The 18,759-nt window shown below is 35.0% G+C and overlaps 2 protein-coding genes across 3 annotated transcripts; both read right to left on the bottom strand.

The window, feature by feature from the left end:
- Positions 1–1,331: 1,331 nt before the first annotated feature.
- On the bottom strand, positions 1,332–4,287 carry LOC135734654 (sulfotransferase 2B1-like). 2 transcript variants are annotated; one of them, XM_073815877.1, is made up of 6 exons: positions 3,897–4,287; positions 3,556–3,785; positions 2,666–2,792; positions 2,380–2,468; positions 2,085–2,265; positions 1,332–1,993 (listed from the first exon to the last, which is right to left on the bottom strand). In XM_073815877.1, exons 1-6 carry the CDS (start codon positions 4,033–4,035, stop codon positions 1,884–1,886), a joined length of 876 nt encoding a protein of 291 aa, XP_073671978.1. In that variant the 5' UTR covers positions 4,036–4,287; the 3' UTR covers positions 1,332–1,883. The 2 variants fall into 2 exon arrangements, with proteins under 2 accessions (XP_073671978.1, XP_065109599.1); XM_065253527.2 differs by having other exon boundaries at positions 3,556–3,767; positions 3,897–4,282.
- Positions 4,288–5,844: 1,557 nt separating this feature from the next.
- On the bottom strand, positions 5,845–16,682 carry LOC135734655 (sulfotransferase 2B1-like). Its single transcript, XM_065253528.2, has 6 exons — positions 16,222–16,682; positions 9,972–10,183; positions 9,668–9,794; positions 8,959–9,047; positions 8,669–8,849; positions 5,845–8,537 (listed from the first exon to the last, which is right to left on the bottom strand). Exons 1-6 carry the CDS (start codon positions 16,358–16,360, stop codon positions 8,428–8,430), a joined length of 858 nt encoding a protein of 285 aa, XP_065109600.1. The 5' UTR covers positions 16,361–16,682; the 3' UTR covers positions 5,845–8,427.
- Positions 16,683–18,759: the final 2,077 nt, after the last annotated feature.

Below are 18,759 nucleotides of genomic sequence, written 5' to 3' on the forward strand. Positions count from 1 at the left end.
AGATAAACCATACCTTTTCCATTAAGGAATTTCTCCATGAACTCATATTGGGTTCCTGGGTTCACCAGATATGAAGCCATCCCATAGTAGTGAAATGAAGATGTGAACACGTCTTTGGGGTCCCTCAAGACACAAAGAATGGAAGGTACTTTTTGGTCTTTTTCACATTCATTAATTAAATTATTAAATAAAAAATTAAATTACAAAATATGTCCCAAATTTGAAAATTAAATGCTAAAGTAAAAATGAAAACATTAAATTATCTTTTTTTTTTTCATTTTCATTCTCCGGGCAAATTTAAAAATAATATTAAATTGATGATAAGACATTTCATTTTCCATAATAAAGAACCTGAAGTACATTTGCATGCATATTTATATTTAATATTTAACTTAATATATCTATTATTTCTAAACTACATGAAAAATAAACACTTCAAACAAATGGATTGTTTATGTAACACTGTGAACAAGATATCATTTTAACTTTGCTACTTTATCAAACCTTACTCATGTATATATTTTAGAGTATGTTTATTTTGTAAAAATTTGAATTCACTATATTCCAAAGAATAATATCGTATTTTAACCCCATAAACACCTATTAGATACTAGTGCACCCTTTTGTTTCTGTGAAAATTAAGGGTCAAAATATGCACCACAGCTGTACTTGGGGCCTTTCAAAAAGTACACATTTGCACCTAAACAGTTCATATTCAAAGTTCAATATTAGTATAAAGGTATACATATCTTATGTCCCATAAGAACTGAAGAACTAAACAGACTGAATTGAACTAAATAGATTAAATAGCAGTCTCTTTAATAAATTGTTTAGAAAGTGGTCAGATTTGTTTGTAAATGATGCCTGGAACTAAATGTGACGTTATAAAGTATTATTATCTGTCAATTTCTTTAAATAATTAGTTCAATTATACAAGGTAGTAATGTTTTTAAAGTAAGCCTTAGCAAGAGGTCAGTTAAACCCGTCCTTGATCTATGAACTCATCTACCCCGTGAGAGAGTGCTGTATATAAGAACAAAAGTCAAGGTGAAGACAAATACAAATGCAAGGACGACATCATAAAACAGAGAGTTAATGTATAAGTTATTTGGACAGGGTTTAGATTAATCCAGGATTAGGCCTTAGGACATATATTAGGACAAAAACAACAATAGTGTGCATTTTGAGACAAAACATTAACACTGATATATAAAGATATGTTTTTAAATTAAGCCCTAGGAAAGCCCTGGATGGGAAACCACCCCTTAGTGCACTCACTGTTATAAAAAGAAAGGAAGAAATTAATTGTTGAATGACAAAACAACTGATAGTGAAGGGGTAAACAAATATGATGTTTTAATCATTCAAAGTGAATTAATAAATAATAATACATTCTTATATAAAATATAACTGTAATCATTCCCAACCTTAAAAATATATGTATGCTAGACATCTGCCACTGTATACAATGAATTCTACCACTATTAGTACATTTACCTTTAGACACATTTAAAATCACTTCCAAAGTCTCTGGAAAGCATACAGGTTCAGACCAAAGTTCAAATGATGAAAGGGCCTCAAATAAAATGTTATCAGACGAAACAACTTCAGACCAAATAGCATCAGGTTTGGGTAAATGTGTCTGCCAAGTGCATAAATCAGAGTTTACTTCTCAAAAATGTAACATTGTGTCACATTACCACCTTGGGTGTGCATTACTTTCTTATATTTCAATGGCCCATCGTCAATTATTCCTTACTTAATGCATTTGCTAATTAGCATTAGTGTTAGTAAGTTAGTTAATGTTTATACAGTTGCAATAATAATGTCAATAATCATCTGGCTATAAAGTTTTAATGTAAGAGTGATTAAATTAATTAAGTTTAGTCCCACATAAATTTAAATTTCACATCTTTCATTTTGTCTTTGTACACAGCATTAAATCGCTGCTCTCGAGCCTCAGTGAAATGATTCTTCCAGTCACCAGCAACTCCTGACAGAAACATAAACACAAGACAACAATTACTTTACTATTACTGGATGCGGCAAAAAAAGTTTTTAATAAAACAATCCTCACAATTTACCTTTTCTCAAAAATGCAGATTTCTTTTGGTCCATGATCTCTTCGGGAACCATAGAAAAGTTGGACATCTTGTTCTGCTTCATGTTTTTGAAGACACAGTGGTCAGCTATTTTCTCGATCACTTCTTGGCTCAGTGATTTTCCAAGAAATTTTGCGATTTTTTCTACAGATCCTTTCAAATCCTGTTAAAGATTGTAATTAGCTCATATAAAACATGAAAAATAAAACTTTATGATGATCAAAAGGTCAAAAATGAAATGTGCACATCACTGTAGTTTGATTCCTGGACTACTAACAGCTATCATCTCTTCATAAAAAAGATGCAGTATGGGTTCCTCAGCATTCAGCCATCCTTTCACATGATCGAACCAAGAGCCAAACATGACTGTGGAAAAAAGTGTTTGGTGTGATAACATTATTAAATTCAATAAAAATACTTGATGTTGTAAATACAGATTAATAAAGGAATAAAGAATAATGGAGATTGCTAAATACTTATTGACAATGCAGGTGTCACAATAACCTGTTCTATTGGATATTCAAAACATTTACACCTTTATTTTTTTTAAATAAAATCCACACCTTTCCCATCAAGGAATTTCTCCATGAACTCATCTTGTGTTCCTGGTTTCACCATGAACGTGGCTATCCCATAGTAGTGGAAAGCAGATGTGAACACATCTTTCGGGTTCCTCAAGACATAAATAACCTGCAGTTCAATGTATACAATAAGCATTCATTTACACATAAGATGTTACTGCCAGTGTTGTCAACTTGGTAATTTTGTTGCTAGATTTAGCGACTTTTCAGACTACCCTAGCAACTTTTTTCCCTGCACCTAGCAACAAATTTAGCCATTTTTACATTTTGTTTGGCTACGTTCACCAACTTTTGAAAAGTGACTTAAATCTAAAGAGCATGAATAATTATTTATCAGTGCTTCAATTGATTGTTGTTTAATTGTTGTTATTAATTTCACAAGTTAAAAAGAAAACAGACTACATAAACTGTAATTGTTTTTAAAAAGAGTGTAGCTGTTCAGTATCAGCATTATATTTAAAAATATAAGTATCTGGTCAAAAAGGTCTTGTGTTTGTATTGCTTTTTTCCCAAACAAATCTAAATTAATATATTTTCAATAATGTTTTTGCTGAAATCTCATGTCAGTTTGAGAAAACTCGGTGTGTTTTTTGTATATTACATAAAGATGCTGTTTTGCGATGATATTATGTAATGACGTCATCACGCAGTGCCGTCACAGCGTCATTTGGCAACAAATAATTCCGCCTTTAGCAACTTCCTCTGAAAAAAAGTTGTGAACAGTGGTTACTGCTGTCATGTCATTTATTAAACCCTATAAATAGCGTTTAGCATTGTGTTGTTGAGTGTTTACATGGCTTAACCTTTTTAACTAAGTTAATTATTTAGCAAATGAACATTTCTTTATCAAAATAAGATTTCTGAACATTTACCCTTGGCTTTATCTTGAAGAAAGACTCGTTCATCATTCGGTGATGCAAGTGAGTTGCAAAGATGCGGGGTGAGGGTCTTTGCTCTAGATTAAGAGCCAACGCTCCACGTTCCTCCAGCCATGGGACTCTGTCCCAGTTTGGGACAGTCAGTACAGGAGTGAAATCTCCCTCACTCATTATTAGAGGCACGATCTCCTGCGTCCATGTCGTACCTGTGACAAAACTGATGACTTTCAGTTTACAAGATAATAATAGTTATACATGTTTTCTATTAAATGATTTTTATCCTTTAACATGTAAAGTTTTGTTACAACGCATGATGTTCAATTGTAAAAACTTACCAGATTTAGGATAGGTAACGATAAGGATGTCATCTGGGCGGAAAGTGAAGTCCTCGTGATATTTTAGACTTTCAGTAGTGTACCTTTGGGCTGGGACGTACACCCCTTTATATACAGAGTACATTTCTGCCTCTGTCATTTTTAAACTACACAAACACTTCTGAAACTTTTGTAAAACCGTGAACGAGATGTTATGAAGATCTCGGGTTAACGTTATCGTATAGTGATCGAGGCGTCTTCCTCTTGATTATAATTGCACATTCGCCAAAACTTTAAGGATTGCAAATAAAAAAGTGTTGGTAAAACGAAGCGCTAAACTAGAGCACTGTCCGCAAACATGGGTAAATGAACTGATCTGAGGTATGTGCGTGGGTGGAAATCCAGCGTCCTGTACTTGTCCTGTACAACTACAAGAAACGCCCACACAGTCAGACTGGGGTCGTCGGACTGGGGGTAAAACCATAACTGATTACCAGGGCCCCAAGGGAAGAGAGGGCCCTTAAAAAGTCTAGAATATATTTTATTTTACCCATGGATATTTTCATTTCCTAATTTAATTTCATAATGAATGTTAGTCAGCTGTTTGACTGACTACATTTTGTATAAGTAAAAACTATCTGAAGTCTCACGGTCCAACCCCTTGCTAATGCGCCAAATGGTTTAGTCCATCTGCACGCGCATTTTGTTTACGTTTTTTAGCGTCTGGTGAAGTGCAAATTTCTGCGGTGCGGATGAATTGTCTTTCTCAAAGAAAGCTAAATCAGGCCACCAAAAAAAGGAAGGAAAGACAAAGAAACGAGGGGAAACGATATGTGACTGACTTATTTTCAAAGAAAGGTGAGCACAAAATAGAACACGAAATCTATAGTGCTAAACTGTTTGAATATCCCCGCGATTATTAATGATAAAAATGAACTGAGACAACCCATTGAAAAAGCAAAACATACACGTTCAGATGATAATTTGGTTATAGACTACATGCAATTTAAGGTGAAAGGCTAAATAAATAAACTGTATATAGGCGGGTAATTCAAATACATTGAGTTCGAGGGAAAAACCTATTTCTAGTAATAAATGGGTAATAAATGCAAATTTGTGTAATATACTGATATGTATAAGTAATATGTTTACGTAAGTTCAAGTATATATTTTTAAATTTTAAAATCCACTAATATTTAGGAAATAGTGTGGTCATTATACTTGTTAAAGACATGTTTTTTCTATGGTAGCTGAGTCTCTAAGTAATCTTAATGACCAATGTCATTCTTAATGCCATATTTTATTCTTGTGCTTCCCTTGCTGAACTTATTAAAATAAACATAATATATAATGGGGCAGTTTCCAGGAGGGTTTAGATTAATCCAGGGCTAGACCTTATAAGGACATTAATGTAGTTTTTACAAACATACCTTACAAAAAAACAATACTGTGATGTGCATATTGAGACAAAACAATGGCAATGATATATGTAAGATATGTCAGTACAGGGTGTTTTGAAAAGAAGGCAGCTCAAACATGCCTTTTTTCATTTGGGACTAGGATAAGGAGTGTCAGGGAAACCGCCCCGAAATATTATAAAGAAAACAAGTAAAAAGGTTGTATGCAATCATACAATTTTTATATTTTAATTTGATACTTCTGCCATGCTCTCATTTAAAGCAATGGATTTATAAATAAATTTCAATAAACACTTATATAGTGTTCACCATGGTTTGCTGTACTGCATGGGGATGCTCCAACCGTTCTGAAAAAGGAGTAGTTATGTATGGTTTCCCCACTGATACTGAGAGGAGGAAAAAATGGTTGGCTCAGATCAGGAGGAGCAACCTAAATGTAACTCAACGTTACAACAACAACAAAAATCTGTGAGGAAATCATACTCAAGTGTGTTTTCTCTTTTCCACAAATACTACACCATTAGGAAGTTTAATGTTATGTTTATTGTAAATAAAGGGATATGCACATTATGTGGGTTGACAAAAAGTGGTTGTGAGAAGGAAATAAACTCTCTAATCATTGCTCCTTCATCCTAACATGGACCATCACTACAGTATGACTATTTTATGTTCAACATGATGTAGGCTATAATAGTATTATATGTCTAGTTTAGAAATAGATAAATGGCAGTATAATATGTCCACTTTAAAATGAATATAACAGTATAATACAGATTGTGCATGATTTCTTACTGCTAATGGCTTATTTTAAATATACCTTGTTATACTTTCAATCTCATTATGGCACCATCAGCGCTTCTGACCTGCATCCATCACATAGAATCCATGATCCGCCATTGTAAAAAAACCTGTTCCATTGGAGTGAACGGAGTGGACGCAACTCTCTTTCTCTATGGCTCTGCGTGTAGTATACAAGCATAAAGGTTCAGTCCAAAGGTCAAATTATGAAAAGGCTTCAAATAAAATGTTATCGGACGAAGCAGATTATCAGATTTGAATAATGCGTCTGCAAGAGGCATTAATGCAAACGTAGATTATACTGCCACATATAGGCCAACTCCTATCGGAACTCCTCAAAAATAGCATAAACTGCCTTGGAAATATGTAATGTCATTAACATATCACGGTTTAGGCTTATAAGAAATGTAACATTGTGCAGAGTTTTAGACAAAAATGCTTCCTTTTTGATAAATGAGACAAAACTTCACAATTTATGGATTTTTCTACGGACATAAGTTATAACTTTACAGAAAGGTTGTATTAATTAACATTCGTAAATGCATTTGCTATTTAGTATTAGCTTAGTAGTTTTGGTTACAGTTACTCTAACTAATGTTAATGTCTATAATTTAATTTTTTTAAATGTACTACTAGTAAATGCTGAAATTACCTAAGAATAATAAACGCTGTACAAGTATTGTTCATTGCTAGTTTGCATCATGTTTGCTAATGCATTAACTATTAAATATTTTTAACAAATACAGCCTTATTTTAAGAGTTACTAATTAAAAGTTGTATTGTTACCACAGTTACATCTCATTACTGATAAGAGCACTTATACATTGTCTTTTTGGACTGCATTACTGACGATACAGAATGCAGTTGTCGGTCTAAATGTGATTTGTCAGTCTATCTCAGCTCAGTATGTCACTAAAAATATTACAAGAGTCCCTTACAAAATGTCCTACAGTAAGTACTTTTCAGAGACCTTTGAGTTTTTTACTGATAAAACATTGACTGCACAACAGAACAGTATGTTGGGACATATATAATATATGCTTTATGCCACAAAAAAAGAATATAGAGATGAATTAGATGAATGTGATTTCATTATTTTTATTATACTTTTAGACAAACTTAAAGAAATGTGAAGAGCGCACTAGCCTCACAGCAATAAGATGCCTGCTGCCTTTTATGAGGAGTTTGGACATTCTCTAAGTTGCCATAGGTTCTTTCGTATACATATAGGCACTGTAAACCATGTAAGGAATAATTGATGACGGGTCGTTGAATTATAAAAAAAATAATGCACACCCAAGGTGGAAATGCAGTAATGCATTACACAGCGGGCATGCTTTATTTTCAAATAATTCAAAGGACCGGAGTCAATTATTCCGCTTATACCACGGTTACCACAAACATTGCTCTGGTGGTTATTTTAAGTTATACCACAGGCTGTTGAATGCTTGATTCTGATTGTTCCATGGGTGTTGATTTTTCTGTAAAACCTAACCTGCCAAATGTCTTAAAATAGCTACCAGAGCAATGTTTGAGGTAACCGTGGTATGAGCAGAATACTTGACTCCGGTCCTTTGAATTATTTGAAAATAATTGACACCAACGGTGTAATGCATTACTGCATTACTTTGTGCCGCATTATCACCTTGGTTACTTTTTTAATATTTAATTGCACATCATACATTTTTCCCTACACATTTGACAGGTTAGGTGTATGTTTTACAGAAAATTAATCAACCCTCTGGAACATTTCTCAACCCGAATAAAGCATTTAAGGGGGCCGTGGTATAAATTAAATTATATTAAAATATGACACTGTATTAATGCATATGACAGTAGTAATTAATGACCGTACACAAATACCCATTTATGCAAATAATTAATAAACTATAAAATGTGTAGAGTTTTCCTGTTACTTTTTTCTTTTCTGTCAGACATTTTATGAAGTTCATGTTGTTAAAGGTCCCGTTTTTTCTGTGTTTTTGAAGCTTTTGTGTTTACAGTGTGCAATATAACATGTTCATGTTTCACATCTAAAAAACTAATTATTTTTCATTCAATTTACTTATCTCTATAGCGCTGTTTATGCTTTTATATTTATGCTCTAACAGCAACATTACACACTAACTAAAGTTAAAAAAATGGGATCAGGATGAACAGGACCTTAAAAGATTTACATTGTCACATAGAATATAAAAGGTCAAAGCCTTTCAATGTTCAAATGTAACATAACACTCTAAAAGTTTAAAATGTTTAAAGTATATCACCACTGTAATAGATGTCAAAAATCATGTGGCTTATATCTTTTAAAGTAAGAGTGATTGAATGAATTTAGTTCAGTCCCACATAAATTTGAATTTCACATCTTTCATTTTGTCTTTGTACACAGCGTTAAATCGCTGCTCTTGAGCCTCAGTGAAATGATTCTTCCAGTCACCAGCAACTCCTAATAGAAACAAAAACACCAAACAACAATTACTTTATTATTACTGGATGCGGCCAAATGAGTTTCCAGTAAAGTAATCCTCACAATTCCCTTTTATGCAGAATTTTCAGGTGTTACATTTCACAATTTACCTTTTCTCAGAAATTCAGATTTCTTTTGGTCCATAAACTCTTCAGGAACCAGGGAATAGTTGGACATCTTGTTTTGCTTCATGTTTTTGAAGACACAGTGGTCAGCTATTTTCGCGATCACTTCTTGGCTCAGTGATTTTCCAAGAAATTTTGCGATTTTTTCTACAGATCCTTTCAAATCCTGTTAAAGATTGTAATTTGCTCATATAATAAAACATGAAAAATGAAACTTTATTTTGTACAAAAATGCAATGTGCACATCACTGTAGTTTGATTTCTGGACCACTTACAGCTATCATCTCTTCATAAAAAAGATGCAGTATGGGTTCCTCAGCATTCAGCCATCCTTTCACATGATCGAACCAAGAGCCAAACATTACTGTGGAAAAAGTGTTTGGTGTGATAACATTATTAAATTCAATAAAATTACTAGATAATGTTGATATAGCAAGCAGATAAATACAGATAAATAAAGGAATGAAGAATAATGGCGAATGCTAAATACTTACTGACACGCTTTGATTATTTATTTTACAACATTGTAAAGTAATGTAAAAAAGTATATATTTCAACTGAACGCATTTTATTTACTTCAATTAAATATTTGATAATAGACTGAATTTGGTAATAATGTAATACTGAAGTCAAACAATAACCCTCTCATCAAGCTCCAAAACTGAGTAAAAATGAGCTTTGGCAGGTAAATGAAACCATTGTTATAAATTTCTGATAGTACATTCATCTATGGTCGTGGTAGTGTTTTCTTCATTACTACATGTAATGACACATATGTGGAATATTGTTTCCGTTAATCCACCAAAACAAATATTATATTCATCCTTTATTTTACCAGGATAGTCCCATTGAAATATAAAATGATGCTTGCAAGTCACTGCTTGTACACTTTGGGCCCATATGATTCTGCAGGTGACACAATAACCTGATTTATGGGATATTCAAAAACATTTACACCTATCATTTTAAAGATAAAATACCTACTTTTTCCATCAAGGAATTTCTCCATGAACTCATCTTGTGTTCCTGGTTTCACCAGATATGAAGCCATCCCATAGTAGTGAAATGAAGATGTGAACACATCTTTTGGGTTCCTGAACACATAAAGAACCTGCAGGCATTCAAAGAAAACATTAACACATTTGATGTTACTTTTTTTAAACAGCTGGCATGTCATTTAAAAATCCTAAATATTTTGCATTGTGTTGTTGAGTGGTCACAACTTTTTAAACAAACCAGTTAGCAAATTTAAGTCTCTGTATCCAAATTAACATTTCTGAACATTTACCCTTGGCTTTATTTTGAAGAAAGACTCGTTCATCATTTGGTGATGAAAGTGAGTTGCAAAGATGCGGGGTGAGGGTCTTTGCTCTAGATTAAGAATTATCGCTCTGTGTTCCTCCAGCCATGGGACTCTGTCCCAGTTTGGGACAGTCAGTACAGGAGTGAAATCTCCCTCACTCACTATTAGAGGCACGATCTCCTGCATCCATGTTGTACCTGTGACAAAAGTGATGACAAGATAATAGTGGATTATTTTTATTAAACAATCTTTCTGTCCCTTAAAGTAAAACATCACCATTTTTCAATATTTTACTGTGTTCTTACCTCAACTTAGACTAATTATTACATACCTACCTTTTATCAATGCATGCACCTAATCTTTGTACAGCGTGTCGTGATTGTGTTAGCATTTATCCTAGCCCCATTCATTCCTTAGGATCCAAACAGGGATGAATTTAGAACCCACCAAACACTTCAATGTTTTCCCTATTTAAAGACTGTTACACGAGTAAGTATGGTGGCACACAATAAAACGTGGCAAATCTTTATAAAAAAAAATGAGAATTATATTGTATGGCAGAAGAGCACTTTGTTTGCAGCACTTCGACCTCGGCGTGCAGTAACATCACCACTCTTGACTACTCCCCCTTTCCAAAAGCATAGTTAGCTAACTATGGTCGTTTTTACCGTTGAACTCTATTGGTAACGACAGAACTTGCGACCATAGTTGCTTTCGGGAAACGCACCCCAGCACTGCACTGAGGTCGAAGTGCTCTTCCACTTGGAAAATAGTTCTCTTTTTAATCCGCTTAAAAAAAAATCTGCAAGTTTTATTTTGTGCCACCATACTTACTCGTGTAACTCCTCATGTAACAGTCTTTAAATAGGGAAAACATTAAAGTGTTTGGTGGCTTCTAAATTCATCCCTGTTTGGATCCTAGAATGGGGCTAGGCTAAATGCTAACACATTCACGACGCGCTGTACAAAGATTAAGTGCACGCTTTGAAAAAAGATAGGTATGTATTAATTCGTCCAAGCTGAGGTAAGAACATACTAAAAAATAGAAAAACCGTGGTGTTTTATTATTAATGGTTGTATCATGCCACAGCCAACACTGATTTTATGCTTGAAATACATCTTCATACATTTAAAATCTTTAAATAATAACTTTTGGTTGATTGTCACGTCTATACAAAGAGTAAATAATATAACAGATATGATTTGATCAGTATAAAACATTTTAAATAAAATGGCATTATTTTTGACATCTAATTTTGATATTTATAATGTTCACCTGCCTATGAATTTATCAAATAATAATTTTATTTCAATTTGCACAGCTGAGAATAATTGAAAGTAAGAAAACTAAGTTTGTAATGCTGCGTTCCAGGCAACCTGTAACCCGTAACTCACGACTTCAAAACCACGACTCACGACTCTGTACTGGGAGTACATCGATCTAGTACGAGTTCACTGGTGGGAAGTCACGGGTTTGACTGCCGTTCCAGTGCACTTTCACCGGTAGAAGGTTGTAAAAACACGAGTTACAGGCTGCCTGGAACGCATAGGGTCGTGAGTCGTGGTTTTGAAGTCATAACTCACGGGTTTAAAAACCTGCCTGGAACGCAGCATTAGTGTGTTAATTAAAGAAATGTTTCAAACATTCTGAAAGGAGCTTGATTAGTGGAGTCAGTCAGTCAGGTGTTTCATATAAGGAGACGTGCTCACTGCTACGACACATTACCCTTGACAAAGTAGTCCTTTTTCCAATGTTTTTAATTTTTCACAATATAATATCATATTTTATATAATCTTTGCTAAAATAGGCAGACTTTTAAATTACAACTATAAAGATGGTAAACTTCAAGAATTTCAGCTCAGGCCCAAGAATACAGTTTCTACCGGAGCAGCAGGAGTCTCTCACAACCGAGTTGTGTTTTTAGAAAATGTAATACTATGGTGCAAGTTCACGGACTGCACAGCGATGAATCAAAGCAAACATGCAAGGACATTGCGTTTGGCTGTGGATGCTTTGGAAGTTCTTCATAAAACTGTTGAGCAAAGATTAAATAATGATCAGAATTAAGATCTCCAGAACAGTGAGCAATGTTTGTGTTGTTTTTTGAGTCTTTAAAGCAACACCAAAGAGTTTTTTTTACCTTAAAATAACGCTTCCAAAACAGTTTCAGTCATTCATCCACTCTAAACAGGGTGAACAGCACTTTCACATTCGCTTTGCAGCCCTCTATCGGCCAAAACCGCACTAAATAAGTTTCCAAACGTCGGGTAGTGGTCCTGTAGTCCGAGTGAATACTACAAAAACTTGCTTTATGGCACACCTACAATCCAATCAGAGCCAGCAATGCTGCAGTATTTATGACAGTGGGTAATGGACAATTACGCTTCTAACCTGTAGGGGGAGCAAAGAGCCAAAACTCTTTGGTGTTGCTTTAAGAGTTTGACTTCTTTCATTGCTTGTTTTAAGTATTATGTTAAATTGTTAGTAATTACCTGCATTAGCGTAAATGATGTTGATTATTTTAGCGTTGAAAGTGTTATAAAATGACAATAAAGTATTTTGATATATTGAACCTTAACTGTTTTTTTATTTGATTTTTCATTTTGCACCTCCTTAATGTTTTGTGATGTTATAGATAAATGAACTGTTGAATATTAATGCTGATATTTACCGGACTGAATATTTTGCTTTTATCAGTTATCAGTTCTAATCAAATATATTATTTAAATAAATATATTAAGTAAATTACAATTAAGCATTAATAATATAATTATAACATAATAAGGGACCAGTGCACTACCCATTAAAAACACGTACTGGGCCCTGGTAAATAACATGTGGGCTTCATTAGGTGGGGGCAATATGGGCCCTATGTGTGTTGCCAAGCTGGGCCCCGCATAAGCCCCAGTCGGTTTCTATATCAAATTCATGGACAAACCCATAGGAAGTAGGGTTGCCACCCATGTCTGATTAAAAAACTGGACATATCGATGACCCGACCAATGGGTTTGTTCACAAGCCCCCCCCCATAGCATAATATTTCTATAGACCTATGCAATTATTGGCAACACTTTACATTTCTTATTTGTTAACATTAGTTCATGTATTAACTAACATGAACTAACCGTAAGCAGTTCATTTGTTACTGTATTTGTTAATCTTTGTTAACATTACTTAATAAAAATACAGCTATTCATGGTCTATTCATGTTACTTCACAGTGCAATAACTAATGTTAACAAGATTTAAATAATGTATTATTAACATTAACAAAGACTTTAAAAATTGCTTTATAAGTGCATTTCATAATTAGTTCGTGTTAACTAATGTAGTAAACTAATGTTAACTAATGAACCTTTGTAAAGTGTTACCCAATTATTTGTTAATTATATTAAAAAATGTAAATCACTTTTACAATTTATATAAGCTGCTTATACTATTTATGTAAACTGTTTTTATTTATATTCCATTTAAGCAGGTGTAAATAGCAACTAGCCGGGCTGAAAAATGCGTATATTTCTAAGGTTGATTAATTTGATATACTGTTGAATAGTTTAATCTACATCAACGTGTCATATTTTCTAAAATAAATTAATATTTTTCTGATTTCATATTTATGTTAATAAGTCAGAAACATCTCCGCTGTGTCCTGCTGACAGGCGCGGTGGGCGCGTGCAGCAGGTGACGCCAATTATGGGTCCTTGAAGGTTAGACCCTCTCATTTCAGTTCTCTTCGCGAACTTCTGAGGCTTCTACCTTGAAAGACCGAGTGCTCACCTTTTAAGGTCGCATGCTTATAAGGTTGCAGCCCTTGAATTGGGACACAGCTATAAAGTGGCATGGGATCTTACGCATAGAAGTTACTGGCACGTGCCACTATTTTAGTGGCACTTCCGGTTTCCATTGGCTCGTACCAGTGGCTCGTTAAGTGGCACTTCCGTTGTCCAGTGGCTCATAGCACTCCGTTTAGTTGCTCGTACACTGACACATGTCAGTAAAACTGAGGTCTGATTGAGGCATGTGGCACTGATAGTCACCGATCAATCATTACAGATCATTACTTACGCGTGCTGCTGCTATGTTCATTTAATTGTGACACAATGATTTTGTGGGTCCTTTTTTACCCTGGGCTGCGTTCAGCCCAGACAAAACGTTGCACAACGTTTATTAAACAGAAACGGTGATGCGTTGAACACCCTGTTGTGATGACGCAAGAGTTGCAACTACGGTAGCTGAGAGGCCATTCTTTGTGTTCTTTTTTAAATGTTTCTAAAGCCTGATGAAATCGTTATAAATGTGTGTTTAATACTGTAAAATACCCTCGATGTTGCAGTCACTGACCTTGCCGTCCAGAATGAAAGACAAAATTCCAACTTGAACCCATTGAGCGAGCGGTCTCTTTACTACCGCGTGGTTTTATACATCTTGCCGCTGATTGGGACGACATTTCTGACACACCCACCAAACAAGAGAAAACGCATCTAAAACCCGTTGCACGCCGTTGCACACCGTTTCCAGGAAACATGTCATTCAACCCCGGAAACCGTACCAGAACGTTGCACACCGGTGTAAGATTGAACATGCCCCTGGTGTTTCAAGTAACCGAATGCGTAAAATGAATCGAGAGCTAAATATATCATATTGACGCTCGTTCATAAGGGATTGTATGATCACAATATTTAAATATTTAAATGGAAATGCATAATATTTTGAGTGGTTTAATTTAATAAAGCACCGTTTTTGTCTGAGCCATGGTTGTGTGAACATTGTGCCTTTTCTTTATATTTAATCTGTTTTTGTAAATCTTTTTTTTAAAAAGCAGAAGGCCTTTAAGTGAGTCTACTAGATATTCACACCCTTTAAATGGAAGACAAGATCTAAGTAAAAAAAACTGACCCCTTCTTAAAACATACTGTTGGCAACATTTAGATCCATTGAAATGCATAAAATAAAGGAAAAAACTGTGTTTGATTTAATCATTTGTAAAGTGTTTCTGTCGGAGCTTACTTAAAAATCTTTTTGCTTTGAAATAATTCAACAATTTATTTAAAATAATTACTAATTCAAATAAATGTTGTGAAATAATAATTTGTTCAAATTAACAACCCTTATTCTGTATGGACAACTATCTATATAGACTATATAAAATGTAATTTTGAAGGGCAGGTGACGTATCTGCACTGTCAACTCCGTGTAAATATCAAGTTTTAAAATATGTAATAGGACCTTGCTTTTAAACATAGGATGTAAACTACCAACATGGTTGGACTGACACCTACTGTATCGACGTGCATGTGTGTAAATGCGGTACTTTGCAGAAAAAAATATTATAATATTCTGCGAGATTCTTATAAATGACACTTTTTATTAAATACAACACATTGGCACTGGTTACATAAAAACATGCCACTCACAGACTACATTTTCAAAATTAATACATTTAGAAAAATTATATTAAAAACTAACAGTATTATACTTTATACAATATAGCTCAGACAAATGCTGTGCTTTATTAAATATATAAAATATTTGCCTTCCCATTTTAAATATTTACATTTTTAATACTTAAATTGTTAATTATGATCATACAATCCCTTGTTGAACGATCATCGTGTCCTATTTAGCTCTCGATGCATTCACACATTCGGTTACCTGAAACACCAGACAGTCAAAAAAGACACATAAAATCATTGTGTCACAATTAAATGAACATTTCAGCAGCACGCGTAAGTTACTCTCGGATCTGTAATGATCGATCGGTGACTATCAGTGCCACATGCCTCAATCCAACAGACTTAAGTTTTACTGACATGTGTCAGTAGACAAGCCCCTAAACGGAGTGGTATGAGCCACTGGACATCGGAAGTGCCACTCGACGTACCACTAAACAGTGGCATGAGCAACTGGACACCGGACGTGCCACTCGACGAGCCACTAAACGGAGTGGCATGAGCCACTAGACACCGGAAGTGCCACTCGACGAGCCACTGGTACGAGCCAATTGAAACCGGAAGTGCCACAAAACGTAGTGGCACGTGCCACTGGCTTTTGTGCGTAAGATGCCATGCCACTTAATGTTAAAACGTTGATACATTTCCCGGGTCAGGTTATTAAAAAGAAGGACAATCCCGATAATGTTGGCTTGGGCAGGCTCACCATCGATGTTTAAAACGTTAAAAATGTGTTTTATTAATTTATATATTTTATATAAACATGTTTAGTTGTAGAAACTTACCAGATTTAGGATAGGTAACGATAAGGATGTCATCCGGACGGAAAGTAAAGTCCTCGTAGTATTTTAGACATTCAGGAGGGTGCAAGTGAGTTGGGACGAACACCCCTTTATATACAGAGTACAATTCCGCCTCTGTCATTTTCTAAACTACACAAACACTTAGAACAGATCTAACTTAAAAATGTAAAATCTGAAATGTAAAATCGTGAACGAGATGTTATGAAGATCTCGGTTTATAGTGATCGAGAAAAGCGCCTTCCTCTTGAATCTCTTTGAAAATTCGCCACAACTTTAAGGGGTGCAAATAAAAATGTTCGGTAGTGTAAACCGCGTGGTCAACAGTTTGCCTTTGCCCAAATAAAAAGAAGCGTAATCTGAAGCACCATTCAGTCCTCCAACACGAAGGGTCAACTGATTTAAGGATATGGATGGAGAAGCCACCAGGGCGAGGGTCTGTCTGCGCCCTGAACAACTACAAGAAACGCCCCCTATTAAATTCCAAGACTTTACACGCCCACTCCAAAAAGCACACGAAAGACGTCTGTTAGGTAAAAAAAACCCCGCTTTTTACTTATTAAAACTTTATAATTATATCGAAAGTCTTGGGTTTGTAAAAAAAACCCCGTTAATATTAGCTAACATTAATCCTAACCTAAACACCTTATCGTTTTCTATATAATATGGCCTTATCGATAAGTGACATAGTGTACACTGCGAAAATATAAGTGTTGACTTCATGCGCCGTATGACATCAGAATTCAGCGATAGCGGTTCGAGAATAGACAACTATGTATACTTTCGATTTGCTCTCGCGGTAGTTTGATGTGCATGAAAGCAAAGAATGTAATGAAAAAGTAAACTAGGATGTGGTGTGGAATGTTTTGAGGGTGTAACACTAGTCTCCACTGTCACGTGATCCATCAAATATGCAGATATGCTTCTGCAGAAAAATGTCTGATTATCAACAGCTGTGTTGCTTTATGGTTTAGTGGGGATTTTTGAAACAGAAATTTTTACTCTCTACCATTCAAAGGTAGTGTCTATTTAATAATGAAACATGAAATAAAACAACTTAAATAAAAACACTAAAATATGTATTAACACTTGTTTTGAGCAGCAAATCAGCATAATAGAATGATCTCTGAAGGATTATGATGTTTAAACATTAATCACAGGAATAAATTACAGTTTACAATATTGAGAGACGTAAAAAAATCTGAACATGAACCTTTGAACGGCAGTGTAAATTATAGTTATGATGGCCTGTTCCTCACACTTAATGATATTGCAGATGTAGTTTGTTTCTTATCCCCAAATAATAGGGACCAATTTACTAAGGGATCCAGAAACAATCTGATGGTTATTGAACCAGATTATTATTGCTAAATAAGGTCACAAAAAATCTTGGTAGTGATGCAGTGCCGGCGCCAGCCGAGCGCTGATGAGGGGGCGTCTAAAATACCAGAGGGGGCGATCACATGAATGCATATAATTCCCCCAGCTAGAAAATACATAGGTTTGGTACATTAAGTTTTAAGTGTTATAAACAAACATCTCTGTAATACAACCACAAAAACTACAGCTATAGTGAGCAACGTACAGAGCTCTGAACAATACAACAACAACAAAAAAACGCATACCTAACGTTACATATTAGCACAACACTACTCATTTGAAGTTCAGACCCAGAGGTAGAAATAAATTTTACGTAATGGTGGGGGGCAGTGTTGGCAAATAGAGTTGATGGTTTTCAGCCCAAAAACGGTCCATTTTGGTTCAATTTGATCATATAACGTAGTTATTTTAACTGCCACAAGTAATGCACCATAAGCTAGCGATTAAGCAGCTAGAGAACCACAATAACAAAATGACAATAACTCGTTTACATATACAGCTATGCTGTAGGATAGGCTAATTCAAATTCGTTAATTATAAATTTAACAATGTCTGTTTTTTATCTGTTTACTCCTGATAAACAGGTGTGTGAGAGAGAGAGAGATCGTACAGGCTTACCTTTAACGTTAAATGCAGAACAATAGGCTGTTGGTTGTACGTTGATTTACAAGGATGCTGAAGAACATGAACATCTGAACTTTTCAAAACTATGTACAGTCTGGCTGAAGTTCATGGTGCCAGAATTGACTTAATGACAGCCGAACATTTGGATCTTTGCACCTGAAATGCTCCGATAATTCATCCACGCCACAGCATTAATTGATGTGTGACAATCCGGAGTCCGGTTTGTAGAACTTCCAATGCTATTTTCCATATATCCATTGCTACAGGGCAGGCCCAGGTCACTCTCACACTCCTGTCTGTAAATTTTTATATAATTTCCCACTTCGACATCTTGATTTCCCTCTGAGACTCAGAACGCGGGCTCATTGTCGGCGTGCCTCAAGCCGTCAACACAAACTTGTTCAACTTCAGGTGCGGCTGCAAGAACCAACAACCACATGACGTCAAAGTACCGCGAGAACGATTCGAGAAATCATACTAAGTGTCGTTTCGTCTCGCTCTCGCGGCATTTTGACGTCT

Source organism: Paramisgurnus dabryanus, chromosome 1 (genome assembly GCF_030506205.2).
Source record: "Paramisgurnus dabryanus chromosome 1, PD_genome_1.1, whole genome shotgun sequence".
Taxonomy (NCBI): domain Eukaryota; kingdom Metazoa; phylum Chordata; class Actinopteri; order Cypriniformes; family Cobitidae; genus Paramisgurnus; species Paramisgurnus dabryanus.

Bases quoted from the DNA above. Each gene is read 5' to 3' on its own strand.
- LOC135734655 (XM_065253528.2), bottom strand. From the start codon at position 16,360: ATGACAGAGGCGGAATTGTACTCTGTATATAAAGGGGTGTTCGTCCCA. The intron at 10,184-16,221 runs GTAAGTTTCTAC...CTTTTGTCACAG, and splicing joins CGTTACCTATCCTAAATCTG to GTACAACATGGATGCAGGAG. The intron at 9,795-9,971 runs GTAAATGTTCAG...GAATGCCTGCAG, and splicing joins TCTTCAAAATAAAGCCAAGG to GTTCTTTATGTGTTCAGGAA.
- LOC135734654 (XM_073815877.1), bottom strand. From the start codon at position 4,035: ATGACAGAGGCAGAAATGTACTCTGTATATAAAGGGGTGTACGTCCCA. The intron at 3,786-3,896 runs GTAAGTTTTTAC...GTAAACTGAAAG, and splicing joins CGTTACCTATCCTAAATCTG to TCATCAGTTTTGTCACAGGT. The intron at 2,793-3,555 runs GTAAATGTTCAG...ATTGAACTGCAG, and splicing joins TCTTCAAGATAAAGCCAAGG to GTTATTTATGTCTTGAGGAA.